This window comes from Strix aluco, chromosome 1 (genome assembly GCF_031877795.1).
Source record: "Strix aluco isolate bStrAlu1 chromosome 1, bStrAlu1.hap1, whole genome shotgun sequence".
Lineage (NCBI taxonomy): Eukaryota > Metazoa > Chordata > Aves > Strigiformes > Strigidae > Strix > Strix aluco.
The window spans coordinates 126156935-126183139 of record NC_133931.1 but is presented as its reverse complement, the minus strand read 5'-3'; the positions used below and the strand labels follow the sequence as shown (position 1 = coordinate 126183139).

The following is a 26205-nucleotide window of genomic DNA, read 5'->3' as shown; positions in this document are numbered from 1 at the left end:
TAACAGTGTTGGTCCCAGCAGAGATCCCTGAGACCCCATTAGTTACTGCCTACTAGCTGGAATTTGCAGCACTGGTGAAAACTCTTTGAGCTTAGGAGGCCAGACATTTTTCCACCCACATTATCCTTTTATCCAGCCAATATTTCACCAGTTGAGCGATAAGGAGACTGTATGAGCTTCAACTGTATGTTGAAACTTTGTGAAACCCAAGGTATAAAGCATCTGCTGCCCTTCCCTTGTGCTCACTACCAGACCACTAGTGTCTGTCACAGAAAGCAACAAGGTTCTGTGTTTCTTCCCTTTCTTTTGAGAAGCTATTCTCTGACATCAGGGCTTTGGTAAATGTACATTTTGAAAATGTGATATTAAATTAAACACATCTTAATATGGGCTAGTAATGCTTCCATTATTGATTCTTTACTGAGCTCTCTCATAGAATTTATGCATGCACTCATTTTTTGGACACGAAAAGTAAAAGTATAATTTGAGTTAACAAATAAAAAATACAGTTTAAAGACATTATTTCAATGTATCTATAGTGTAGTTAGAATTAGGCTTTGGAAATGTTTTAAATACATCTTCTCCAAACATTCCCTGTAACAATTCAGACAAGGAATAGCCTCAAAAAGAGAGTTTTGACATTGCTGCTGTTTAGTGAAAGTCTTCTCTGAGTAAAACTCTTGTAAAACTGTGGGAAACAGTATGAAATGCCAGAGAGAAAATTCTCACTTGGGACTTTTGTTCCAAAGGACAGGTTTGCAAATAAGTTTATTCCTTGGGATTAGAGATGGTCTCTAGAGGGGTACTTATAAATATCATGGCATATTGAGACTTCTGGGCTGTTGCGTGTAACTGTAGTTAAGATAACAGCTGGCAAGTTGTTAATAATGTTTCATATTAGTCTGTGTATGTAAAGCTGCGTTTCTGCTCCTTTAGCATGTTGATGCTGAGCCTGTAACAATATTATTAAAGGCTTCAGTGTGCTATTTAATCACTGACAACATTTCCACAGGCAAGATTTAGTCTCACAGCAATTTAGCCTGAACAGTGTTCAAATGTATGTAGCTGCAAGAGATGGATGCTTGGGAGTTCAGGCAAAGCTAGAGATCTTCTGGTAACGTGCAGATAAATTTCTCTGGGACAGCTGGAATTTCTGTTATGATTTATGGGTTTTGTTGGTTTTGGGGTTTTGTTGGTTTTGCTTTTTTTTTTTTTTTTTTTAAATAAAACACTTGTTTTATCGTGGCTGTGACTTGAACCTTTGTAATATTTACCCTGCTTGTAATAGGCTGCCAGCTGACTCATTGCTTAAATTCAGATTCTGTTAAAACTTGATGATAGTGGGTTTTCTTTGTTTTGATGGATTATGTCATGCCATTGCAAGGTAAAGCAAGACAAAGTTCCCCATTAAGAAGTTTAAATCAGATACGCTATGCTGTTTGAAATTCTCCTGCAGTTTAAGTTCCCGTGGCAAGGATGCTAGTCTTCTTAACCAGGATCTGCTGTAATCTTTTAACCAATTCTGGTCCAGCACAAGCTGTCAGTTACTGTTCTTGACAGAAGTTTAGTTTATAAAAATCTCTGGCTTATGGGGTTTCTTTGTAACAGTCTTTAAGCTCCATTGCATGCCTGCAGCATTTTAGATGTAGATCACCTTACACCTGAAATCACAGTAGACTGGGATTATGCTTCATGAAGTGGCACTTTTTGTCCCATAGTGCTACATGACAAATATTCTTATTTCGGTCTGCCAGCAACTTGTTTGCATCCAGAGTTATCGTTAGAAACCTGTTCTGCTACAAAGGTGCTATGTTTTCTCTTAAGATGAATTAGTTACAGTTCAGTAACAGAATTGCTGCTGTTAATTTTTACATTGCAATACCTTGGTTACAGAGAATCGCCAATAGCTAAAAATTTTATCTTTCTTTCCTTAATCCAACCAACTAAAACAGCTTTCACCAAGTTGGAATTCTGCTGCATCTCTCTGACTATTTTCTCTCTTTTGTGAATTTCAAAATTTAGTTGATTAGACTCAATGCCAAAATTTTCATAGAAAACACTGGAAGGGCAGTAAATTCAGTAATAGTTTTAATAATATGCCTTTTTTACAATAGCATATATAAAGTATTGCCATATGTAGTGTGGAATTAACTTGATACTTTCTGCATGTTTTGCATATCAGGTTCTTAAGATGATCTAAAGTTTGTCTAATTATGAGACAATCAACATGTTTTTTTAATCTCTCAATTTGCAGCTGCATATTGTTTGCATCCCATTTTTGGGAATATTGGTAGTTCAATGAGCAAGTTGCCTTTTCAACATGGAAACATAATTAAAACAAAGGTTTTACCAATAGAGGCAATCTTTTTTTCTGTTTTTATTCAACATTATTGAAAACTTGTTTATTTTAAAAAAATTTATTATATTTGCCTGGCATTTTAAATCATCTGACTACAGGAAAGGTGTAGATTTTTGCATAGTGTTGGTTTTCTGCAATTAAAATGCTTACACAACTGAATCTATATCAGCTCTGGTGAAACAACATTTTAAAATTTGAATGATTCATTAAGTGGAATAAAAGAGAAAATTAAAGGTCACAGATGGTATAGTTTAGCATGAAGTGCCCCCACCCCACCGGCCCTTCCTTAGTCAGTTTAGTGCTAGCCAGTTCCGAAGTCTAATTCTGTTTGCATTTGGCTTTGAGATGATTGTACCTTTTGTATTAACTTAATGAGACATATCAGTCTTTATGTCTGAAACTACTACAACTTCATTTTTTCTCCAGAAGAGTTACTTAATAAAAATGATGGCTGAAAAATAATAAAGTCAGTGACTGGGGGAAGACACCCGTGATTGAGAAAATAGAAATGCTCATTGCAGCACTCTATTGGGGGTGGGTATTGAGAAATTGTCATTGAGAAATGGTTTGTCTGTATTGCTGCTTGCCTAACTTTGTCCCGATTCCTTGTGGATTAATCACTGCCTCAGTGAGTCAGTATTCTGGTTAGCTGATTCTTCTTTGACTGTTTTTGTGCCTGTTCATACAAGAGAGGACAGTAAAATTGCTTGCTTGATAGTCTTCCAAACTAAGTTGTGTTGGGTAAGTTGGGGGGGGGGGGTGGGGGGGAAACAAAACCAATCTCAGTAGCACTTTATAGAGTCATTGCAGTGTGTATCTAACAGGCTGACAGCTTGTTTCTAAAGGAGCAAGGAGGAAAACTGAGTTACATGTGAAGTCTTGAGCCCCACAGTCAGTTACCTTGGACTATAAATGAATAGTAAATTCCCGAAAATATATGAAAAGTTTTGTGCAGAGTAGTATTTTAGATTCCAATTACTGTTAATTTTGTCTTTGTTAAATAAAATATAATCAAATACACTATTTTTTACTCTCTAAAACTAAACCTGAAATTTATTGTGAATTTTTGTGATATATTAGTATATAATACCATAGCTTCTATTGCATCTTGTCCTATTTTACCCCTTATGATTTGTTATTCCCACTCATTCCGCTGCCTCTGAAATTTTGATTGTAGAATCATTGGTGCACAACTGTCATCTGGTATTTGTGTAGCATGGTCTGGAGAGATGCCTAATAAATAGAATTCTGTTCTCATGGGGTACATGCCTTCCTTCTGATTTCTGTATAGTGCTTCTCATAATTTACAAACTAAATTGTATGATAAATTAATTTGAAGTAAAAATAAGAATTACAGTTCTGTCTAGAAAAGGGATTCTTTGTGTGACTAAACATTGGTAAGCCTGGATTACTTTTTTTTTTGGTGTAGAAGTAATCAGAAGATTTTTTTTAAACATTTGAGAATGTTAAAACATTAACACTCAAATATTGATCATTTCTGTTGAATATATGAGAAAACAGGGTTTTTTTTTTAAGGTGTGTTTGTGAATTACTGAAGGGTTTCTTGTTTTTTTAACCTTTTCAAAGTTGTACTTGATATGTGGAAGATCATTTGGTTTTGAGGCTTTCTTGTTACTTTATTACTTTTTAATAAGGTTTTGGATTCCTTAAAAAAATCTTAGGCTAGTGGTTCTCTTCCTGAACTGCTAAGCTCTTGATCCTGCATCCTCCCTTTATAAATACTGGCTTAACTATTAATGGACATGCATTTTTTGGTGCTTGCACTCATATCACATTGATAGTCCTACTCATAAATTGTTAAAAAAAGCAGTTATTTCTGAAAATTTTAACATGGATTCTTTCTCAATTAAAGTGAACATATGAGAAGTCTTGGATAATTAATAGATAACAGGCAGTGCTTGCCTTATAGCCTTCATTTGTAATAATTGGTTATATGAAGGTATACATTAAGTGATATGTAGTCTTGCAGTGTGACAGCATTTTCTAGAATTAGTACTACTAAATGAGGTGGACATTTCTGTAAAATGTAGACATTGCCAAATATAGTATAGCCAAGCAGTGGTGTAACTTATACCTAAGTTTCATGTTAGTTCTTGGATATCAGTTCAACAGAAAAATAATTCGGCTTCCAACAAGAACAGTTACTACAAATATTCCAGAAATGCATAAAATCTCTCAGTTTAAACTTTCATTTTCCCTCTTTCCTTACTTACCCTCTTCCAGGGCTATTCGACAGATAATGCTTGTACACCCATGATAATTCCTACCCCAGCCTTGCTCAGCCTTCCACCATCTTTAAAGACAGAACAAAATAACAGAAAGTCACACAGATTTTATTATGCTAAACTGTGTCTGAAACTCCTATTCAAATTCTTTCTTAAATTTCCTTTTCACATTATTTCTATCTACCACAACATAGGTAAGACTTGAATTCTGTATTTAACTGTTTTGAAACTTTGATGTAAAATGACTAACAATTTTTTAAGCATTTGTTGGTTCATTGCATATCTTATTTATAAATGTTATTCTGTAGATTAAGAGACCCTGAGGAATGTAATGGTGGTAATTAAAAAAAAAAATAGCAAAAGGGTGTTTGTAATCGGTATGTAAGCAAATGTTCTTAGATATGTGTGCAAAATACAGAGGAGTAGTAAGTGCATGGACTACAGAGAATTACAGTTCTCTAAGGGATTTTTTTATCTTTCTGGAGTATTTACAGTAATTCTCACTAACTACAAAAGGTAATGTAAGTTACTGAAGAGTTTTGATAACTGAGAAAGCTAACAATCCTACAGATAGAAATGGCTACAACTGTTAATGGTGTTTATTTTTTTTAATGTTGCACTTACAAGCTACTGAAAAATTTACTGATGATGTTCGGGAGAGCTTGTTTGTTAACCATGCATTGTCATGTGCACAGTAGGAAACTACATGGTTTTAAATCTGTCTTGTGTTTTTTAGACCTAAGGACTGTCTCCGCTCTATTATGAAGAGAGTGAACCATAAAGATCCCCATGTTGCAATGCAAGCATTAACAGTAGGTTCTTTTTAATTTAGTACTTTTCATACCTCAAAAGTTATATTGCAAAAATTCTTCTCTGAGTTTTGATCTTTCGTTCTTTAGCTTCTAGGAGCATGTGTATCAAACTGTGGTAAAATCTTTCATCTAGAAGTCTGTTCAAGAGATTTTGCCAGTGAAGTAAGCAACGTGTTGAATAAGGTAATGTATTGCATTGATATATACAATTCATAGAAAAGGTAAATCAGACAGAGAATTCTGTTCAGAGGAGGTGGGGTGTTAATTTATAAATATACAAAATAATTTTCATGTTAAATAACAGCAATGAAACACTAAACACAGATTTGTTGATACGGAAATAATACAGGGCTTTATATAACTTTGTTTTACTCTATTTTGGGCCTAGTACATATTGCATTAGTACAAACACAATGCTGGTGTACTATTCTCCCTTTTTAATAAAGATATCCCTTAGTGATACGCTTGACTTCAAAACAAAGTGTCTGTACAGTTTATATTGATAGTAACATGAAATTATTTGAAATGAAGGAATTAAGAACCGATTCCTACGTTATTTAACTAGTTTCTACTGTGCTTGCAGGGTCATCCAAAAGTTTGTGAAAAGCTGAAAGCCCTTATGGTGGAATGGACTGATGAATTCAAGAATGACCCACAGCTTAGTTTAATATCTGCTATGATAAAAAATCTTAAGGAGCAAGGAGTTACCTTCCCAGCTATTGGTTCACAGGTATATTAAATTGTGTTTTTTCTTAAAGGGTATCACAAATTCTTTTTATCCTCAGTTCTGTATTTTACAGTTTGTAGTCTTGAATTCTATATAAAGTTTGGCAAACAAAACAAAATCTTTCTTGTCTTAATAAAACATTCCTTTGAGCGGTGAAATGCTGTGATTTACTTTAGATTTTTATATTGCAGATGAATACAAATCAAAATGGTGAACTTAATGCATTGTCAGTTTTTTGTTGAATTAATTTTTACATCTTTTGCTTTTGGCTAGGCTGCTGAACAGGCAAAAGCAAGTCCAGCTCTAGTTGCCAAAGATCCTGGTACAGTAGCCAACAAAAAGGAAGAGGAGGATTTAGCTAAAGGTGAGTGTGTTTGCTTGCTGACCTGATGAATATATTGGTAAATATTAAATAAATCAGGAACAAATGTTTTGCTTCCTTCCTCTATGTGAATAGTATATTTATGGATTGTGGTTATGTTTTCTATTCCTTTCTTTTTGTACCCTTCCTGGAGGGTTACAGATTTAAAACTATTCTATGGGTAAAAAATACAAAAAAAAAAATCCTCATTTTTACTTTTTTTCCCTTGCCAAACCTAAACAACACAGTAAAAAAATCTGCAAAATCTCATGTTAAGGACATGCTCCACTATGGAAATGTTTGATACAAGTTCCGCACTTGGATTTTCCTCTTCCTGGGGCAAGTAAAGCACATTCATTTGCAATTTAAACATTTGATGGAAGGAGAAAATAAGGATTATACTATAAATTGCATGCAAAGTATTTTGGGTTATACTACTTTCAACTTTTATTCCTTTGAACATTGCTTCTGTAGCATACTTTAAGGCTTTGATTGCTGCGAGCATAAGTGACTGTTAAATGTTTCACTGCAGTCCCACTATACAAGACTAGGGTGGTTTCTTATGATTTACTGTTGTACTAAGGTATATTTAAAGGTCATTTAATGATCCTATACCAGACATGCATGAAGTGTTATTCTTAGAGTGGTTTGATCTTTATGGTCTAGATGCTGTTTTTCGAGGTCAAACTTCAACAATGTAAAGGCATCAAATGTTAGCCCGTGTGCATAGTACGGCTTTGGGCTTAAAGTTCTAACAATGGCTGTTCACTATATGAGTGAAGTTCTTGTGCTAGTAGTTGGTGGATGCTTGCAGTATATCATCTTTGATAGAATTTTTTTTGTTTAGCTGTTATCTAATGTAACACTGATCTATTTAAATTGTCATTAACCCATGTGTATATGTTACTGATGATTTCTTCAGCAGTTGACCCACCAAATTCTACTTTTAAAGGGATCTGTGTTTCAAAGATTCATATTCTGCATAGGTTCTCTAATGTTTGGTGTCTTGTTTTTTGTGTCCTGCTCTGTCCCTTCTTAAACATGATAATTTTTTTACAAGCTTGGAGGAGTTTAATATGTGAAACCTTTCAGCTCAGTCAAGTTTAACTGAAAATGACCAGGAAATGTAAAATTATTCAAGGAATGACAGGGAGAGAAAAGGAATGGACAAAATTTTGCTTGTCTAAACAAAAATCGTTTTCTTAATTATGAATTAAGGAGGCACTTTTTTACTGTGAGAGTGACTGAGCACTGGCACAGTTTGCCCAGGGAGGTTGTGGAGTCTCCACCCTTGGAGATATTCAAAAGCCATCTGGACATAGTCCTGGGCAGCCAGCTCTAGGTGACCCTGCTTGAGCAGGGGATTGGGCAAGATGACTCTCCAGAGGTGCCTTCCAACCTCAGCCAATCTGTGTGATTCTCTGAATCTGTGAATCCAGGCTGAAGACTCCTGATCTAACAGAGAAACAGTGTCTACCTGAACAGCTGTATCTTTTTAATGTTTCAGGCAATCTGGAAAAGTTCAGCATCATGTATATGCTAGTAAGAATGTAAATATTTTACATCAGTTCAAAGTAATAACAATAATATAATAATATTATATAACAAATATAACAAATATATAATAATATAATAATAAAAAATGGATGACTTTACTGAGTTATACCATTTGTGCTTAAGTACTATTTATTCATCCTGTCTGTGTTGAAAGCCTCAGTAAATCTATGGGCAGAATTGTGCTCTCTAGTTGTAAAACATCTTTTTTTTTCTGTGTGAAAGACAGAAGTTGATTATGATGCAACAGGAATGGAATTACACTAAAAGTTTTCATAGAGTTAAATGTTTGTATCATTCAACCCATTTTTATACAAAATTTTCATGTGAATAACTCTTCTTTTGTAGCTATTGAACTGTCACTAAAAGAACAAAGGCAACAGCAAACAACTCTTTCCAGTTTGTATCCGAGCACCTCAAGCCTTTTAACAAATCACAAACATGAGGGCCGAAAGGTTCGTGCAATCTATGATTTTGAGGCTGCTGAAGACAACGAATTAACTTTTAAAGCTGGAGAACTTATAACTATCCTTGATGACAGGTAACTGATATAGAATGCCTACTAGAAGTATATCAGACTGTAAAAATCAATAGGGAATAATCATGTCTTCTATGTAGAAGCAAACATTGGAATACAATTGCAATAAAATATATTTACATGTTAAATACTTTATCTTCTAGATTTTTTACATACAAATCTAATTGCACAAAGATTCTTGTATAAAGATTTCTGTGTGTATACAAATGGTATTTATGTACAAGTAATATAAATGCCTTGTACAGTGCAATTCTTAGGAAAATTCCATGTGAGTATGGTTTTTTTTAATGTATGGGGTTTTTATTTATATTTTTTTAATTTTTTTTATCTTTAGTGATCCAAATTGGTGGAAAGGTGAAACTCATCAGGGTATAGGATTGTTTCCATCTAATTTTGTAACAGCTGATCTTTCTGCTGAGCCAGAAATGAGTAAGTAAGATTACATTTATATATATATATGTTAAGCCTTGCCGTGGCCCAAGGGATATTTCTGTAGTGATTTACTTTCCCTGTTTCCTTTTCCTTATGTTAGAGTTCAATTGCAAATTAATGGGATACTCAAAGTAAAACTGAGGAGCCCTTGCTGTGCTCTCACAAACAACAGTTGCAGCTTTATGTGTCAGATCAAGGGTGCCCAAACTGGCATCTGCTGAAAAACATGATGCTGTCTGCTGCTGGCTTTGTCAGTAGCTCCTTGAGACTCATTTAACAACTCCACTGACACCTAGGTAAATGTAGACAACAGCAGTTTTGTTCCAAATTGCCTTTTTGCTTGGTTGCAATGGTACATATCTAATCAAGGTGAAACTGAAGGCCCCCAGGGCAGGTAGGAGTTGGAGACAGATTACCACTGTTTAAACAATTCAAGAAACCTACATACTGTAGGTATGTATGTGTGCTTAATGGAAGGAGGGTTTTTTTCTGCATACTGGTTATCTTCTTGTATTTCCTTACATTAGTCTAACCTACTCTAAATATTTAATTAAAATATTAAATATTAGACAAGATTTTAAGATTCTAGAATTGATTTCTGTAAATCTGATGAATTTGCAAGGTTACTCTCCTGTGATCTCAAGATGAGTGTGTCAAAGGTATAAGCAGGTCAGCAGAATTACATGCTGTAGGAGTCATATGTTCTATATTAAGACTGATAGGAGTAGTATGATAAGAGTAGTATTTGGCAGTTTTTTTGTTGTGGCTTCCACTGCAGAAAGGAATAGTAAAACTTGAGAACTTTCGATTCTATACTTTGCTCTGGAGAAGGGAAGGTTCCAGTTTGTCATAGATGTTTTCTCTATAACCTGACTCATTAGCTCTATTTCTTCCAATCGCTCTCTCAAGTCTGTTTTCCTGATGACTTATTAATAAGCATGCTATGTGCAGGGAGACTATGATAAAGACATTTACTTGCTAAAACATGTTTCTATTGGCATTGAGTGAACTGATGTCTTTTTTTATGCAATTTATAAATTTGTTTAAGAAACTTGTTTAAATCTATGGAGATGGTTTTGGCCTTCAAATGTCAACAAAATACTAATTTTTAAAATTTTCACAGTAAATGTTTCAAATGCAAAGAATGTAGGCAACATGCTAGCTGTATAACATTTATGTCATTATTTTGTTTATTTTCATTTTATAAAATAAAATCTGCCTGTTTATCTTATAGTGAAAGCTGAGAAGAAAACAGTGCAGTTCAGTGATGAAGTTCAAGTAGAGACAATAGAACCTGAGCCTGAACCAGTTTATATCGATGAAGTAAGCATGATAAAAGCACTGATTTTCAACTGCTGGTACATTTAAATATGTGATGTTTAACCCTTTCATCCTATACTTCAAAACCAATTTGAAATATCAAGAGAACATAATCAAAAGAGAATGGGAAGGCAAAGTTGATAAAATTAAAAAAAAAAAAAAACCACAACCTGCAGTATTCTTTGTTCATGTGTCTTGAAGTTCTTAGGAATTTCTGAAACTGAATTTGGAAACTGCATTCCATTTAGGGCCCTACTCCAGGATTGTGCAACTGTTCACCTCGAAATTAGAAGCTTGGTGTGCAGTGACACGTTTGCTTTCAAGTTTTGCATTAAGTACTTCAGGATACCTCAGACATACCCATCTTGAATGCTGTCTTAGATTTATTTCCAGTATAACCACCACTGTTTTCCCCCAGTATGAAAGATCTCTTTCTTTCTCTGAAAACTGTGAGCTTTTTGTTGCTCTGTAAGTAATATAGTAAGATTTGCACAATCTCACTGCAGTGATTCTGCAAGGTTCCCAGGAACTCTCAGCCCAGGATGTTTTTCCCCTGCCCTCTTTTTTTTTTTTTTTCTTCCCCCCCGCCCCCTCCCTCCCAGGCGTCTTAGAATTGTTCTCTTCAGAATTTTTCCCTTTCTCTCTCACAACCTTCCATTTCTTTCTCAGCTAGGGTTCTGTCATTGTTTTTTGACATGAAAAATCAGTTACTGCCTTCCTAAAGTCCTATTTAATGCCTTCCTCAAATACTCTTCCTCCCAAGAGATATTAGTTTGTAATCTACTGAAATAGCTTATCTTAGGCCTGCCTTGAGGTGCCTTCCAGCTTTTGTCTTCTGTGATTCCATGTCAGTTTGTGTTTTAGTGTCTTGTTTTGTTTTTAAAATTACCATAGTATAATTTTTAAGGAAGTAGTTAATTTGGCTTCTTCCTGCCTTTCCTGGGGTTAAGGAGGAAAAAGCATGGATTTATTTTCCACTTTGATACAACCTATATAACTCTGGACTGTTAAAGGCTATTTATTTGATAGCATTCGGATAAAAAGTGATTTTTAATCATTTACATGTAATGTTTGGTGAAGCAATATAGTTCACTCCAAGGCATACTTTTCAAAGAGTTTATGCCTGTTCATTTTCTGCCCTTTGGTATTTTCATAAATGGGTTGCACTTAAACTGGTTAATCAAGGATGACTTATTCTGAAGGCAACCATACAACCTCTCCAAACATCATCTTAAAAAAACCCTTTCATATATATTAGTAATGACTTTGCTCATGTGCTGATAGGCCTCATACACTTACAAAATGCAGGATAGTTTTTCAGTGAATTTAGTTTCAAGCACCCATTTCTTTTTAAAGTACTCTCTCAATGTGTTCTGTCAAAACATTTCCACTAATCCCACTAGGTGGTGGTATTGCCTATGTAATAACTAGAATGGAAAAACAAACTGCTCAGGAAATACTGTTTAGAAGGACTTCTAGGAATAAAAGGGTATTCTGCATTCCACTTGTTATTAACAACTTTTATTATTTGGCTTTTCCTTGTTCAAGCATATTCATTCCTGTAAAGTAGCATATTTTCTTAAAGTTAGTCTAGGTGATTTCTAAGTCCCAAAAGATCCAAATAGCTGTTGTAAATAGCTGCTTTAATTTACAATCCTGAAAGTGTTAATTCTTCTCCCCCACATATGCCCTAATTATACCATTTGTGTTGTAGGATAAAATGGACCAACTGTTGCAGATGTTACAAAGTGCAGATCCATCTGATGACCAGCCAGACCTCCCAGAACTGCTTCATCTTGAGAGTAAGAAAACCTCATGGGTTTTTTTTTTGTTGTTGTTGTTTTCCTCTCTAATAATTACCTATATTGAAAACTAAAAATTGAAACTAAGCTGAAACTGCTTCAGCTTTATGTGCACATCACAAGCACGCCTGAGGAAAAGTGTCTGAGCTCTAATTATCTTTACTCTTTCTGTTTCCCACATCTAAGAGACCAAAGTGCAAAATTTTAACTTAAAACAAGCCCACTCCTCTCTCAAGAAAACTATATTCTATATTCTTTTTCTTTTCAAGACCCAGGAATACTTAATTCAATCTTATTTATCCTTTTTTTTTTTTTTTTTCCTTCATAGAATAGCACAGTATGAGTTGCAAAAGGAGTGTAAGGAAGATTCCATGAGAGGAAGCAGAAATACTGCTGAGGCTTAGAATAGACCTCTGGGTGTCCTGCATGCCTTTCACTTGCATGTGTATTTCTATAGGACTCTAATATTAACAAATACTTTATAGAATGCTACAAATTAGACTCGTCCTTTAGATTCAAATTATTCAGACTACCTCTTCAAAGGGGCGTTGTAGACCGTTCTACCTGGGTCGATAGATGCACCAAAATTTTTGGAAGGGAACTTTGGAGAAGGAAGTAAAGAAACTTACCGAGTGTGAGACAGAACATTGGCTTAAACTGACAATTCGGATAGGACCAGACTTTGTTAAGAAAATGGCAGATTCCAGATCTATCTAGAAGTTAATCAGGAAAAAGTGCATGAGCTTGTAGCTCTTGGATATCTCCTATCTTTCCACACCCATCTCGTTCATCATATCTGTAAATGAATCCTGTTTTAGGAGCTGCACATCAGTGACATGTCCGCATGTTTTCTAGTTCCACTAAAGCTAAAGGCAGGTAAAAAGAAACATGAAGGGGTTTATTCTTTCAAGTACCAAATATAGCTGTAGAGACTATTGTCTAAGAAGCAGATTGCCTATGTCTGGTCCAGGACAGAGGCAAAGAAATTAAAGGTATGCTTGTCAACCAACCTCCAGCTATGGCTTACATTAAGATCTCTTGTCAAAACACATTGGGAGATTATTAGAACAATGCTGAATTTTATATTAACCTGGTGGAACTGCTTCTAGAATCTGAAAGCTGTGGTGTAGTCAGATGGTTGCTCCCCAGCTACCTACAACAGTGCTTGCCAGACATATGGCTGCGTATAGTTCTACAATGCCATATTCAAGACTACTGGTACGCTCAAGTAGGCCTTGGGTAGCTACTATTTTTGGCATAGATTATAGGAATTTTGTTATAGTTGTGTGTTGGATCTTTGGATCTTGGGTTCCTCCCAGTGGTGTCAGGTGCTTGATCAACATTTGGCAAAAAACCACTTCATTTTCTCCTGCCATCCAGATGTCCAGTCACAAATGTCTTTAAATTGGAGAGCTCATCACCACACTTCCAGGAGACTAGGGTTTGTGGTTGGCAGAAGTGCAGTCATCATGTTACCGTACAGACATCTAAGCAATCCTTTTCATGCCTTTTACAACACTTTGTGTTATATGTAAAAATAGGCTGAACTTACACCAGGTTTTACATCCTTTCCCAGCATTTCTGCCAATGTATTACTGATCCCAGGCTCAGAGAAGCAGATGGGTGCTTTCATACAACTCCTCTTTCACCTGGAGTTGCCTTCAAGGAACACATCAGTTATACTGTTTCACCTGTCAAGGCCCAGAGGCTTTCAGCCCCTTCTGCATCTCTAATTTGGGAAAACTGGGAGTGAAGACAGTATTCTAGAGCTGCTTATAATGCATTTAGGCCATCATTGATGCCTGAATCTTTTTTTCTCAACTCTCAATTTGAATGTTGAGTGGCTCTTGGGATTAAACAAACCTCTTAATTAGTAAATAGTTCATTTCTTGGAAAAGTGGGCACATTTTGCATTCTGGAGTTGGGTTAGACTGTAGTATCCCCTTTCAGCTTCCTTGTCTGTTTATTTTATATTTTGACGAACTCCGTCTTTCTGTTAGTTAACTGAGGTTTGCTTGACAGTTACATGAACCCCATGTCCTTGTGCTGAAAGTTGGCAAGGGGTGCATTTTTGTTTATTTTAATGCACCTTCAAGTTTTTGTGTTGGTTTTTGCACATGTTAATGGTTTGAAAAAGCCCTCTTCCCTCAGTTAGGATTCTAGTGAGATAGCAATGTGCTATGAGGGTCTTTGACATGCAGATGATTTGAATCATTGCAACCTGTTTTCCCCTTCATTGTTTTCACAGATAGTCTTGCTAGTTGAGCACATGATCTAGGTTGCAGTGACAAATTTTCCTTCTTGAAGAAGAGATCACCTTTCAACTCTTTTTTATGTAAAATAGTTTCAGCTTTACACTCCCTGGATATTAAATATGTTTTGTTACACTATATATTTTTTTTTAAAGGTACTTTTTAAACTGTACCACTACGGAAAACTTCAGCTGGATCTCATTCTTAAATTCATGCCATTAGTTATCATTTCATTTAACTGCTGAGACTGCCATCATTACTTCTGTTACTATAACTTTTTTGGAATACGAATTATAGTAATGGATTAAAAAAAAAAAATGGACCAGCATCTACACATTTCTGTCTGATAATTTTAAAGCTGCTTTCTGACTTTGCAGTATGGAAATCTTTATTACTCTGCTATATGTTAATGTCTTTCTATTCTAGCAATGTGTCACCAGATGGGACCTCTCATAGATGAAAAGTTGGAAGATATAGACAGGTAAAGTCATGTGTTTTGATTCAAATAAAGATTCATTCTTAGAAATACCCATGTTGTTATTTAATGATACCTTAATCATTTCTGTGAATACTGGCAAAGAAAATAGGTGTATTTATTAGTAGCTTCTCATCTGGGAGGAGTTATGAAAGGTTTTTGCCCTAGTCACATAGTATTTTGTAGAATTGTACTGTTTGACATTCTGGCACTTGACAGGCATCGCTTCATAGGCAGTAAGAATATTTTGCTTATCACAGCTCATGAAAGTTCCCTGTATTGTCTGTTCTGTACCAAAGTAATCTAAATTGTAGAATAAACTGTAAAATATATTTTCTAGGAAACATTCAGAACTTTCAGAGCTCAACGTTAAAGCAATGGAGGCTCTTTCTTTGTATAACAAATTGATGAATGAAGACCCAATGTATTCCATGTATGCAAAACTACAAAACCAACAGTATTATATGCAGTCATCTGGTGTTTCTGGCTCTCAGGTATGTATGTAACCTTTAATAGCCATGGACGTTATCAAGTACATACTGACCTATGGTTGATAATTATTAGTGATAAGCAGTTTTTCACGAGCTAACTTTTACAAGTTACTTACATTTACTTACTCAAATATTATTTTTTATGGTATACTTCTCTACATTACTAAAATAAATATATATGATATATGAAGTGTGGTGGAGTGTGTTGATTGCAAGTAATAATTTATTTCCTTCTGTTCCCACCCCCATGGCCCTGAGTTGGAAACCTTTTTGTATGATCTTTGTTACCATAATGCTAGGTTAAAATCGTCTTGCTCCCTCAGAGATAGTCTCAAATGAAAGAGCAGTGTTTTCTCACAACAGAGTATGTAAAAAAAAAAAAAAAAAAAAAAAAAAAAATTGTTTGTTTTCAGCTGCAAGCTGCAAGGGTATTCTCCTTTTGTAGGTTCTAACACTTTTAGTTCTTTTCTGTTCAGTTCCTTTCAATCAAGGAAGAAGCCCATCCTGTGCTTTGAGTTGCACATAAAATTAAAAATTAAAGCTGCCAGGGCTTTGCATTGTGGGTCAAAGAAAGTAAAGAACCAAAGGACTACAATTCCTGTTTGAGGCTATACCTTCCCCACTCTAAAATCAATCTCATCTTTTAGCTTCCTTTTTTTGAAATACCAGTAGAGATCATTTAGCATTTAAATTACTGAAGTTAAAAATTATAATTCTTTCATGGGAGTGTTTCCATGTAATTGACTGTTATCTCTGAGTAGGTCTTTTGGGTTATTCATATAGCATGGTATTTTTAAAAGGTCTTTTAAACATTTAAATGCTTATTTCCATAGTCTAATGCACACTTGCTGTATTCTTTTCCTGTTCATAGGAATATGTACCATTTCAAATTGCTTTTCCAATAATTTACTTGCTTTTTGAATAAAAAAAATTTCAAACCAGCTTATTAATACCTGTGCAGTATTATATAAACATTGAAGCAGATTTAGTTCTTTTTAACTTCCTACAAATATGTACTTTCTTTCAGTGTTTTTTAAAGAGGATGTATGTTTTTGCAGTGTCATTAAGCGGAGCATTGTCTTCTGTTCATATGTGATAAACAATCATGTCATGACCATATCAAATGATTCCAAAGTTTTATAAATGGGCACATTTCTGGGAATTCTTAAGGGAAAAACTGGATTTTGAGGTGAAGATGAGCCAGTATAAAGTTCTGAAAAGTTAGGAGTTCTTGTCCCTTTGCTGCCTTCTAAAATTCTTTTGCAATATTGATAAGCCTTGTATGAATATGTCATCTGAGATTCATGGATCTTAAGATAGAAGTGCTGTATATCGTAAACTTACATGAACTCAGTTGTGCATAAGACCTGATATTTTCTTCTAGTAATTTGTGTTAAGCCAAATAATTCATGATTGAACAAAAGCATAGAGTTTAGAAATTTAGTCTCCATTTAGAATACAGTTGACACATCTACTAGCAAGCTTTTCCTCTAGTTAGTTGCAAAACGTTACCTTGTTTTCAACTGAAATTTTCTTGAGACCTCTTTTTCCCTTCTGACCCACTCAAACAACTTTACAATGGCAGTCTCAACAGGTAAATGAAATGATAGCTTAACTAATGGCACGAAAATAGTACAGTATTGGCTTTCCATTGTAATGATTCTACTTAGTGAAAGTCATCTGGGCATCAAAAAGTATTCTGCTTTGGACTGCTATTTGTTACATGATTTGAATCCTTCAGTATTGTCATTCAAAAGTAGAATCTCTTAATTAACATGAGTGATAGTCATTACAATAGAATTTGGAATACAAGTCTTCTAGTAAACTATTTCAACTTTTTGGTACTGGAGCCTGAGGTTAGAAATGTAAATAGTGTCCTTTGAAAATTTGGTAATTTTTTCTTATGGCAACACTTAATAGAAGACAATCAGTTGCTTTCTATTAAAACATCTGTAATGAAAGGTTTGAGACGCTGTCTTTAAATTCTCTAGTCAGATATACCAAATACCAAATTTTCTTGTGCTTTATTTTTAATATTTCTTTATTTAACTTCCTAGGTTTATCCGGGGCAACCTCAAAGTAATGCATATTTGGTGACAGGGAGTGCACAGATGGGCCATATTCAAGGCTATAATCTTCCCCCTGAACAGCTCTCTTCTCTCAGCCAAGGCACAGTTACTCCATCTGCCAGCTCAGTGCTGCCTGGTCAGCCTGCACAGACGTCTTACTCAAAGTAATTTTAAATATTTTCCTATTCAAGTTTAAATAAATTTAAACATAAAGGACTACAGATGATATTTAAAGGATATTTTTCTTGCAGAAGTATAATTTTAAACACAACTAAAAGATACTTCAGTGCAATTATTTCCAGTGTGCTTTTAATTGGTGTCATGTATTTGGTAAAAATTTCTGATAAACTTCAAACTTTTCTGTTGTTCTTATAATTTTCTCTAGTTTATTTCTTTATATAAAAGAAAAATTAGAGAAAATGATGTAGACATGACTTCCCCCCCCCCCCCCAAGATAACTTTTAATATACATTTAATGATGAAGATCATTTGCTGCTCTGGCTGGCTTTGCATAATTTCTGAGATAGTGTATATTGTATTGTTCTTTTTTCAAATATCTTACTGTGGAAGCATGGGGAGAATTCTGCTCATTTTGGGAAAGAAGTGAATGGGCTATGAATACTTACTAAAGCTTATACAGCTTCCCTACATAAAGGAGCTCCAAGTGGCTTTCTATTTTGGGTAGGTGCCCGTAGATGCGAAGCTTTGGCTAAGCTACCTATAGTGTGAAAAAGTTTTGAATTGACCTCAGGAAAAGATTAGGAGGGTTTTGTTTTGTTTTTTCCTCTCTGTGTAAAGTAATTTTATTTTATAGAGTTGGGAGAGACATCCATCTTGAGTTATTCAAGTATTTGTTAGTGTCTGTCCCCAGAGTTTTGGGGTGATAAGACATATTGATGAAGCAAGTTTCTGCATACTGCACCTGACCTGTTTTGCTATTTAAAATGGTTGGGTTTTGGTTTTTTTCATGAGCAGAATGGAAGATAGATGGGCTTCCATGTTGCACATTAAAATATAAGAAAGTATAGATTCACAGTCTAGTTTTAAATCCATGGAAGGTGTGCTAGGTGTGTTTAAATCTGAGGAGCGTGTTTGAGTTTTAATTAGAATATTCGTTTGCTACAGTTTTAAACAGTCCAGAGTTAGGAGACTTTTGTGTGTATATAATGAACAGCTGAAGGGGCAATAAATTGCTGCTGTTCTGTTGGTAATTTGTTTGTTAACTCAACTTTTATTTTTTTTTCAGTGCAATGGTTGGCTCTGTTGCTGGAAATACTTACTCTAACCAGGCTTCAGTGTATAGTCCACCACCTGCTACTGTTGATGTTGCTTCTTATCAAAATGCTGGAACTAATGTGTCCCAGGTGCCAAACTATAATTTAACATCTACACCTCTGCCACAGACAGCAGGCAGTCAACAAGCACCACCACAACAACCACAGCCTCCGCCACCTCAACAGCCACAACATAGTTACTCACAGAAGGCTCTGCTATAGGACCCAGGACTTCTGATTCCTAATCTTCTTTAACCTCTGCTAAAGGCAGTTGGCAATTCTATGAGTTTCTTCCTTTAATCTCTTAAACTTTGTTTATCCTCAGCTTAATAAGAATCTATCTTGGTGAACAAGTTCAATTTGCACTGACTTTTTAGGATTTTTTTTTTTTTAATTTTGCAGAGGAACAGATATATTTAGGACATTTGATTCCTTTTAAAATGCCTAAAAATTGGTACAAGATTATTTATGTCTGGTAAAATTGGCTAGTCTGTGAAAACTCAACACTTGCAAACTGTTGTGGCATATATGTTATGTACATAGAGTGTGTGATTGCAGTAGTGGCCATTTCGTATAGCTATGGTGATCATGTGAATATATTTAACACAATGTTTAAAAATAATTTACTACTTTATTTTAATCATGAACTGACAACCATATTTCATAGTTTTGTCTAGTTTTATGACAGATATGGTGTCTTTTTCCAATGCAGGAAAAGCAGTAATTCTGCGTATCATGGTTACACTTACAAGCTAAGTTCTATATATGAATTTACAAACTTATCTGAGTCTAGGTTTCATTACTTCTTGAACTGAACACAAGTGTATCATGACTATTAGATGGCTTATCTACCAAAGTAAACTAGTTAACTAGTAAGTGATCTGGGGGGATAACAGCAAATTATGATTCTGCTTCAGATATAATTAATAACTTAAACCTACTATTTAGAGGCTGCTAAACATATCATGGGACCATGCAACAGATCAGGATCTTGCATTTTATCATGAAAAGCATGTAATTTATTTTTTCCAAGTTGTTTTTTACAATGAGAACCAGAACTGTATTCTATGTGTGTTGGTAGAGATTACACCAAAGACAGAGGATTTGAGTTGGAAGAGGAACGATGGATTTTTAAACTGGAACACACAACATGAATAACACTACTTTATTCAAGTCTTCTTAATTAGAATATGGAGAATTATGGACATTTAAATCACTTTGCTGAACAAACCTTCAGGGCTTTGTTTTATCTCTTGTGGCCTTGCTTAGTAATTTGTTCTGTTTACTGTTCTTACACTTCTGCCTTAAACATCTGTTTCAATTTCCAGTTGTACCATTTGAGTTTATTAGCCCTTCCATAGTATGAATAGTTTATGAGGTGTCTTATTTTCATTCACTTCCAGGTTACTTTGAATTCTCTTCTGCAGCAACATGCATTAGCCTTTTCTTAAACCCTTGCATTTCTCAATAACTTAGCCAGGTGGCTCTTTAAGGCATTGATATTTTCTTTCTGTAGTTGAAGTGCTGTAAAAGGAACATGGTAATGGAAGGCAGCATTTTAGATATGTTTGATCAGAGTTTCTTGTACAAAGACTGTTGTTACTTTGCATTTGTATTCAATCTGTTAATGCATCCTGGTTTTCTCTTATCTTTTGCAGTGACTCTAATTCCCCTTAAAGCAATAGTAGATGGCTTCAACATCAGAGCTGTGTTTTCAGTCTTGTTAGTGTGTATGTCAGAAATTGTTTGCTTTTGTGTATGATATTTTAGTGTGATGCTTCTGGAATTAAATGTTGCAGTTGTACATTATACTGTAAGCTGACCTTAGTTATCCCATACACTCCTGCATCTGTCCATAGTTACTTAACATGCCTTTGTTTCACTATTTTAATAGACACTGATTGCCCGTTAATGCTTTCAGATGACTACTTTGCATAACTTCAAACTGGGGTGGTTACAAACATGTGCCCATAGCTGATATGTTCCAGTTGTGGATGTTCTAGCCAGATGGCTGTTTTGATACTAGTATTTTCATGGTTTTTTTTCTCTAGAATTCTTAAGCACCCTCACAAACTGTCATTACTTCAGTACTTGGTGTCATCACAAAAGTCTGTGCAATTTGAAAGGAAGTACTAAAAAACCCAATAAATCCAAGATACTGTGTCATAGATCATTTTTAATAGATTGAAGGGGTAATTTTCTTTAGAAAGGGCATGTAGTATCATTTAGATAGTGGTCTCTGTATGCTTTAGGTACCTTATTCTAAAATCAGAGAAACTGTGTATAGAAGTGTATAATTTCAGCACAAAAGTGAACATAACTTTTTAATCCATAGTTTTTAGGCCCTGATTCTAGGAGAAGCTTGAAGCATCAAAATAGTCCAGCTGACATTGACTATTTGTATTCTTAGGTTTTCACATGTTGTATCACATGTTCCCTAATAAGGGTCTATGGAACCTCTGTACAGAAATGACTCAGCGAAAATAATTTTTGCTACTAATTTGTCTTTGTTTATAGAATTTTTGAAGTCTTCTTTCCTTAACACACAGAAATTCTTGTTCCTGGCTTCTCCTTTGAACGCTGAAAACTTACATGTATCTTAAGTTTTTCTGCTTTCCAACTTACGTATTTTGGGCATTTATCCATTTTCAAGACAATTAAAATCACCTTTCATTTGTGTTCATCATGACCAAAAAACACTTTCTCAAATGCAATGCCACTATAAATTGAATATAATGAAAGTTGAGAAAAAAAGATGGACACTTTTTTTCTTCTTGCCTTTATTAGAGTCACTGCTCTAAGGTATCTCCTGTAACAAATTGTGAATTTTAGTTGACTTAGAATAATTTTTTATTGTCCACAATTGGTGCAGTAGATCACTAGTTTTTTAGGTTTAGAGTCTTAGCATTTTTGCTGCATCCTACATTTTCCATTTCAGATGCAATTTTCAGATTAAATTTGGAGCTGTATTGCTTTGTGTTGATTTATCTCATTTATCAGGAAAGATTATTTCATCTTTTTGTTTGGTGGTTGCATCCCATATGCTAGATATTCTAAAGTGATGCCTCTTCCTACCTTGCTAGATGCTGTCATTGCACTAATTCCTTCACTCATCCTCTCGTATCCTCTCTAAGTGATAATTTTGCAATTATATTTCAATTCACCTCCTCTCTGCTGGTTTGGTATCGTGAACTTGGAGATGCCACTCCTGGTGCTTCTCTGCTGTTATTTATTCTGATAGTCCTCCTTTATGCATTGTTTTGACCAAGTTCACATATGTTCTGTCTTACTATAGTATTGAACACTGAAATATGGGTGAGAGGGGGAAAGTACATGTACAGCTACTGTATCGAAAAGCTTTTTAGCAAATAAATAAAGTGTCAGAAAGTTAATCTATTTGAAAGTTAAGAATCCCTGGAAATGATATGTTGTTCACGTTCCAATAGAAGATCTAATTTTTGAATGTCTTGTTTCTTTACATGTAAATTGTCAGTGAAATGCTAAAATGTTCTCATAATATTTTGTATAACCATTTGTTATTTAACCCTTTCATTAAGGAATACAAAAATGTAAATTAACTTCAGAAGGAGTATTTTAGTGGCTTGGTTGTCATGAACTGGAGCAAATTCTGGAAAGTGCCTTCTGTGCATTTTGCTTCTATAAACAAAGCTTGCTTACCCTTGTGTATCATCTCAGTTTATGTGGGCATAAGAAAGATGTCAAGATTTACTGTAAAGCATCCCGGGAAAAATACTGAGGCAGTGTGTTAAAATTTGCTACACTGACGTCATGGCGGCGTGTTCGAGAGCGCGCAGTTGCAGGAACAGTGGCAACATTTACCCACCTCTGTTTAGTAACTGGTACCCGTGTAGATGTGTATTTAATGTCACTGGCCAAAGTACATATGGACAGCAGTAAAACCACAGTAAAAAGGAACAAAAGATAAGAATTAACTGCTTGCTTCTCAACAGGTGTGGAGCAGCATATTGCCCTCATGGTACAGTTACTGCTCATGAATTGTGAGGTGGGGGGAACTGAAAGGAATTTGAGTAACCAGAGCTTCTGAGAATTCTGCCAGACTGCAAATGCTTAGATGTAACAAAGGAGTTAAATTTGCTTGTAATAGCATGTACGTATTTTGCTGATCAAATCTAGGCTGCTATTATAGTTCTCTGATTTCATCTAGATGGCAGGAACATCAGATTTACGCTGGAGAACTGCTTAATACCTCATTCTCCAATTCTTTTAGTATTTTCGCTAATATCACCTTATTTTTCACTCACGTTTCAAAGATATCTGTGCAGTCTTTACATATAAAAGTCTTACCTTATTCCTTGTCTGCTGGGTTTCACAGACAGAATGAAAAGGAACATCTCTCAGCTACAGTGGCGCTTTGAATTACATAACTGCAGCTCCCTTTGGAGAAGATGCATGTATCTGTTTTGAAAAACAAGGGAGCTTCATTTTTCCAGTTAAAAACCAGGAGGATTTTTTTTTTTAAAGAAATAGGTAAAGTAAAAGTTACAAAAACCTCCATTGCTAACAGCAGGCAGAATCATTTTTTACTCTGTTATTCAATCTTAGTAAAGCTGACCAACTCCACACTACAGCTAGTCCTTTTTCAGCTGCAACGAAGAATATTAACCTTCATGTGTGTACTATCCAACACCATAGTAAAACATGGAAGGCCTTGACGTTTGAACTTTTTTCTTCAATATGTAAAAAAACACTATGTACATTTTTTGAAGCCTTGTTTCTTAAATTAGGCTGTGTTTGAAAACATTCCATTTGCTATTATGTAAAACTGCAGATCTAAAGTTCACTTTTCATGCTGCTACCTTGGCAAGAAGGTGGCAGGAATTCTTGTTCTTCTATCCTGCATGTGCTTCTGGAAATCCAAATAATTTTTGTCTTTGTCATGAAAAAGAAAAGAAGCCTGCTGCAGTCTGCTTTGGTTTTAATAAAGTGTACGCAGTAGCAAAGTGCATTTTTGGTTTTGTTTGTTTTGATGCTCCCTTTGATGTTGGCATATGTATATATTTAGATATACTTCACTGTTGTACAAGAATTGTTTTAGTAAATAACACTATTTGTAAAAACTGTTAATTGTTTTTGGTATGAATGCAAAGTATTAAAGTTGGAGTATTTAGTTCATTATGTTGCAAAGTCAATTTATAAATTTCATGGAAGAATAATCAGAAAAGGACTTCCTTTGCTGGAAGGACTTGAAGATGCAATAGTCAAAGTCTGTTAGTACTTAGCTCAAATTTTCTGATTTCAGGTGGGGTGGAAGTGGGTTTTTGGTTGTTCTGGGGATTTTTTTTTTTTTTTTGTATGATGCTTACACAAAGGTTATATTATTTTTCCTTTAAAAGTTTTTAATCTGTCCTTAACTTCCTTCAGCTAAAATCCAAGAAATACATCAAGTATGCTGCATGTCCTCTTTTGATAAGAAATACAACATGAATATTTTAAAGAGGTGGTAAAGAACAAATGAGAACAACTGTATCTGTACAGTCTAATGTATACATTTGCTTACAGATCAATAAGCGAATACTACTGGCAGCTTGACAGTTAATTTACACAGTTATTTGACAGTTAATTCCATTTCTGACAGTAACACAAAGTAGCATAAAACTTGGTTGGTTGATCTGTGAAATGTGTTGAAGATCAGGCCAAAGCCTGGTATGTGCATCTACACTGCTGCTTAAAATACTGTCACAATTGAAACTTGATAGCCTTGACAGATGTATGCTGTGTTCTTAAAACAATGTTAAACTTCAGAGGTTTCTTGCTTAAACCAATGAAAGCATCTGAGATCATGATGGGACTTTGGGAGCAGTGGGCAGCAGATTATCAGTTTGGCCTCTGGGGTCTTGGGGTCTCTTCCTAAAAATGAGCTAAATACCTTAGAATAAGTGATTGTGTGGTCTGTGAGTTAATTCAGTATCATAATTTCTGTGTTTCAAGAGCATATCGGTTCAGCTGACAGAATTAAAAGACCTACAGATTGTGTGGAAATGAAACATGTAATGTCTGATTTGGAACAGGGAGGGGGAATTAATACTGAGTTTGCTTTACTGCCCCTCTCTTTTGGATAGAAAACATGTTTCTGTTGAGATGCCTAGGATGAAAATATAGTTTGAGAGTTTGTCCATAGTATGTAAAGCTTTTTGTAATATCTGCTGCCATGAATCTGGGCAACAGGTAAAATAAGTATCAGTCTGTGTTTATGGGATCAGACCAACTATCTTTACTTAAACTTTTGATGAACTGGTTCGTATGTAATTTCTCTTTATAGCAGTCACTTTGTATTGTGTTATGAAGCTGGGGACCTTAATGTATTGTCTTAACTACTGTAGCTGTTTTTCAAAATCTTGTGCTACTCTGTTGCAGGATAAAGACTTTTCTCTCACAATATTTGTAAATTTAAATTATCTGGATTATTTTAAGTCAAGGCTGTTTTGTTTGATACTGACCATGATCTGTGTTTTAAGCAAGAAAAGAGAAATAAGCCATTGTGAGAGAACCTGTGGAGAAACTTCCACTGATCAAGGCTGATTTGAACTTTTTAAAATTCACATCAGTGTTGGGAGTGTACATGGGCAACATGCAATAATGCAGAAAATCATATGGGGGAAAAATGGCGAATATGTATTTCCAGTTGTAGATTTAGAGCCTCTTTAGAGTACAATCTCTTGAGTTAATACAAAATACAAGAAATGTAGAGATTGTAGCACCTCATGTTTTGCTTTGATGTTGCTTAACCCTGTTAAGCATGAATTTTGAGTCCTTATGCATGTGCCTTTGATTTCTACGGTCAGTGCAGGTTGGTGTTTATGCCCCATGTTCCTGAGATAAGTGACATCCACTACCTTAGCAGCTGTACTTTGGATCCTCCTCATAGAGGGTCCTACTGAATCCAGCAGGAACGTGTTGTGTGGTTGGTAAAGCGTGTCACCAGTCTGACACTGTTCACTAGTAGAAACTCATTTGACTGGTCAGTGTCTCTATTGACCACTTTCTGGCTATAGGAAGCACACGTATCCAGAAATGGAACCCTTCAATATATCCATGCCTGGGCCACTTGATTTTACACAGTATAATTTATAGCAGTTTTCTCAGCTTGATTTACTAATAAGCAAACAGATCTGCCCTGACTGCTACTGAAATCACACTGGAATCTATTTCTAGCCAGTTGTGATGGCTCGCCCCTGTTGACTCATGCATCCTCAGGTATTGATGGATTATGCAGACGTGTTTACTTTTGCAAACTATGTGTCAGACTGTCCCAGTTTACTGTGCTTCACAAAGGAGTGGGAACATTTAGATCCCTTGATTTTAATGTCTTTTAGACTTGTGAAAATGTCCCCAAACTAGTCTTTTTCTTTGTTCCCCTGGTGACACTCTTGTAGCTGATGCTGGAGAATTGTGGCAGAGTTCATCTAGGCAAACACTGCAGCAAAATACACGTGGCCTGAGGAATATAGGTA

At 35.2% G+C, this 26205-nt stretch overlaps 1 protein-coding gene across 10 annotated transcripts in view; it reads left to right on the top strand.

Annotated features, from left to right (window-relative positions):
* STAM (signal transducing adaptor molecule) overlaps positions 1-23866 on the top strand; it is a 37195-nt gene extending 13329 nt beyond the window's left edge. For all 10 annotated transcript variants that reach the window (XM_074834570.1, XM_074834617.1, XM_074834624.1 and 7 more), the window contains 12 exons: positions 5342-5417; positions 5505-5600; positions 6001-6147; positions 6418-6508; positions 8408-8600; positions 8932-9026; positions 10264-10352; positions 12064-12151; positions 14830-14884; positions 15219-15372; positions 17427-17602; positions 18685-23866. In XM_074834570.1, coding sequence (XP_074690671.1) covers positions 5342-5417; positions 5505-5600; positions 6001-6147; positions 6418-6508; positions 8408-8600; positions 8932-9026; positions 10264-10352; positions 12064-12151; positions 14830-14884; positions 15219-15372; positions 17427-17602; positions 18685-18934 — 1510 coding nt within the window. In that variant the 3' untranslated portion in view covers positions 18935-23866. The remainder of the gene's footprint in view (positions 1-5341; positions 5418-5504; positions 5601-6000; positions 6148-6417; positions 6509-8407; positions 8601-8931; positions 9027-10263; positions 10353-12063; positions 12152-14829; positions 14885-15218; positions 15373-17426; positions 17603-18684) is intronic.
* Positions 23867-26205: the final 2339 nt, after the last annotated feature.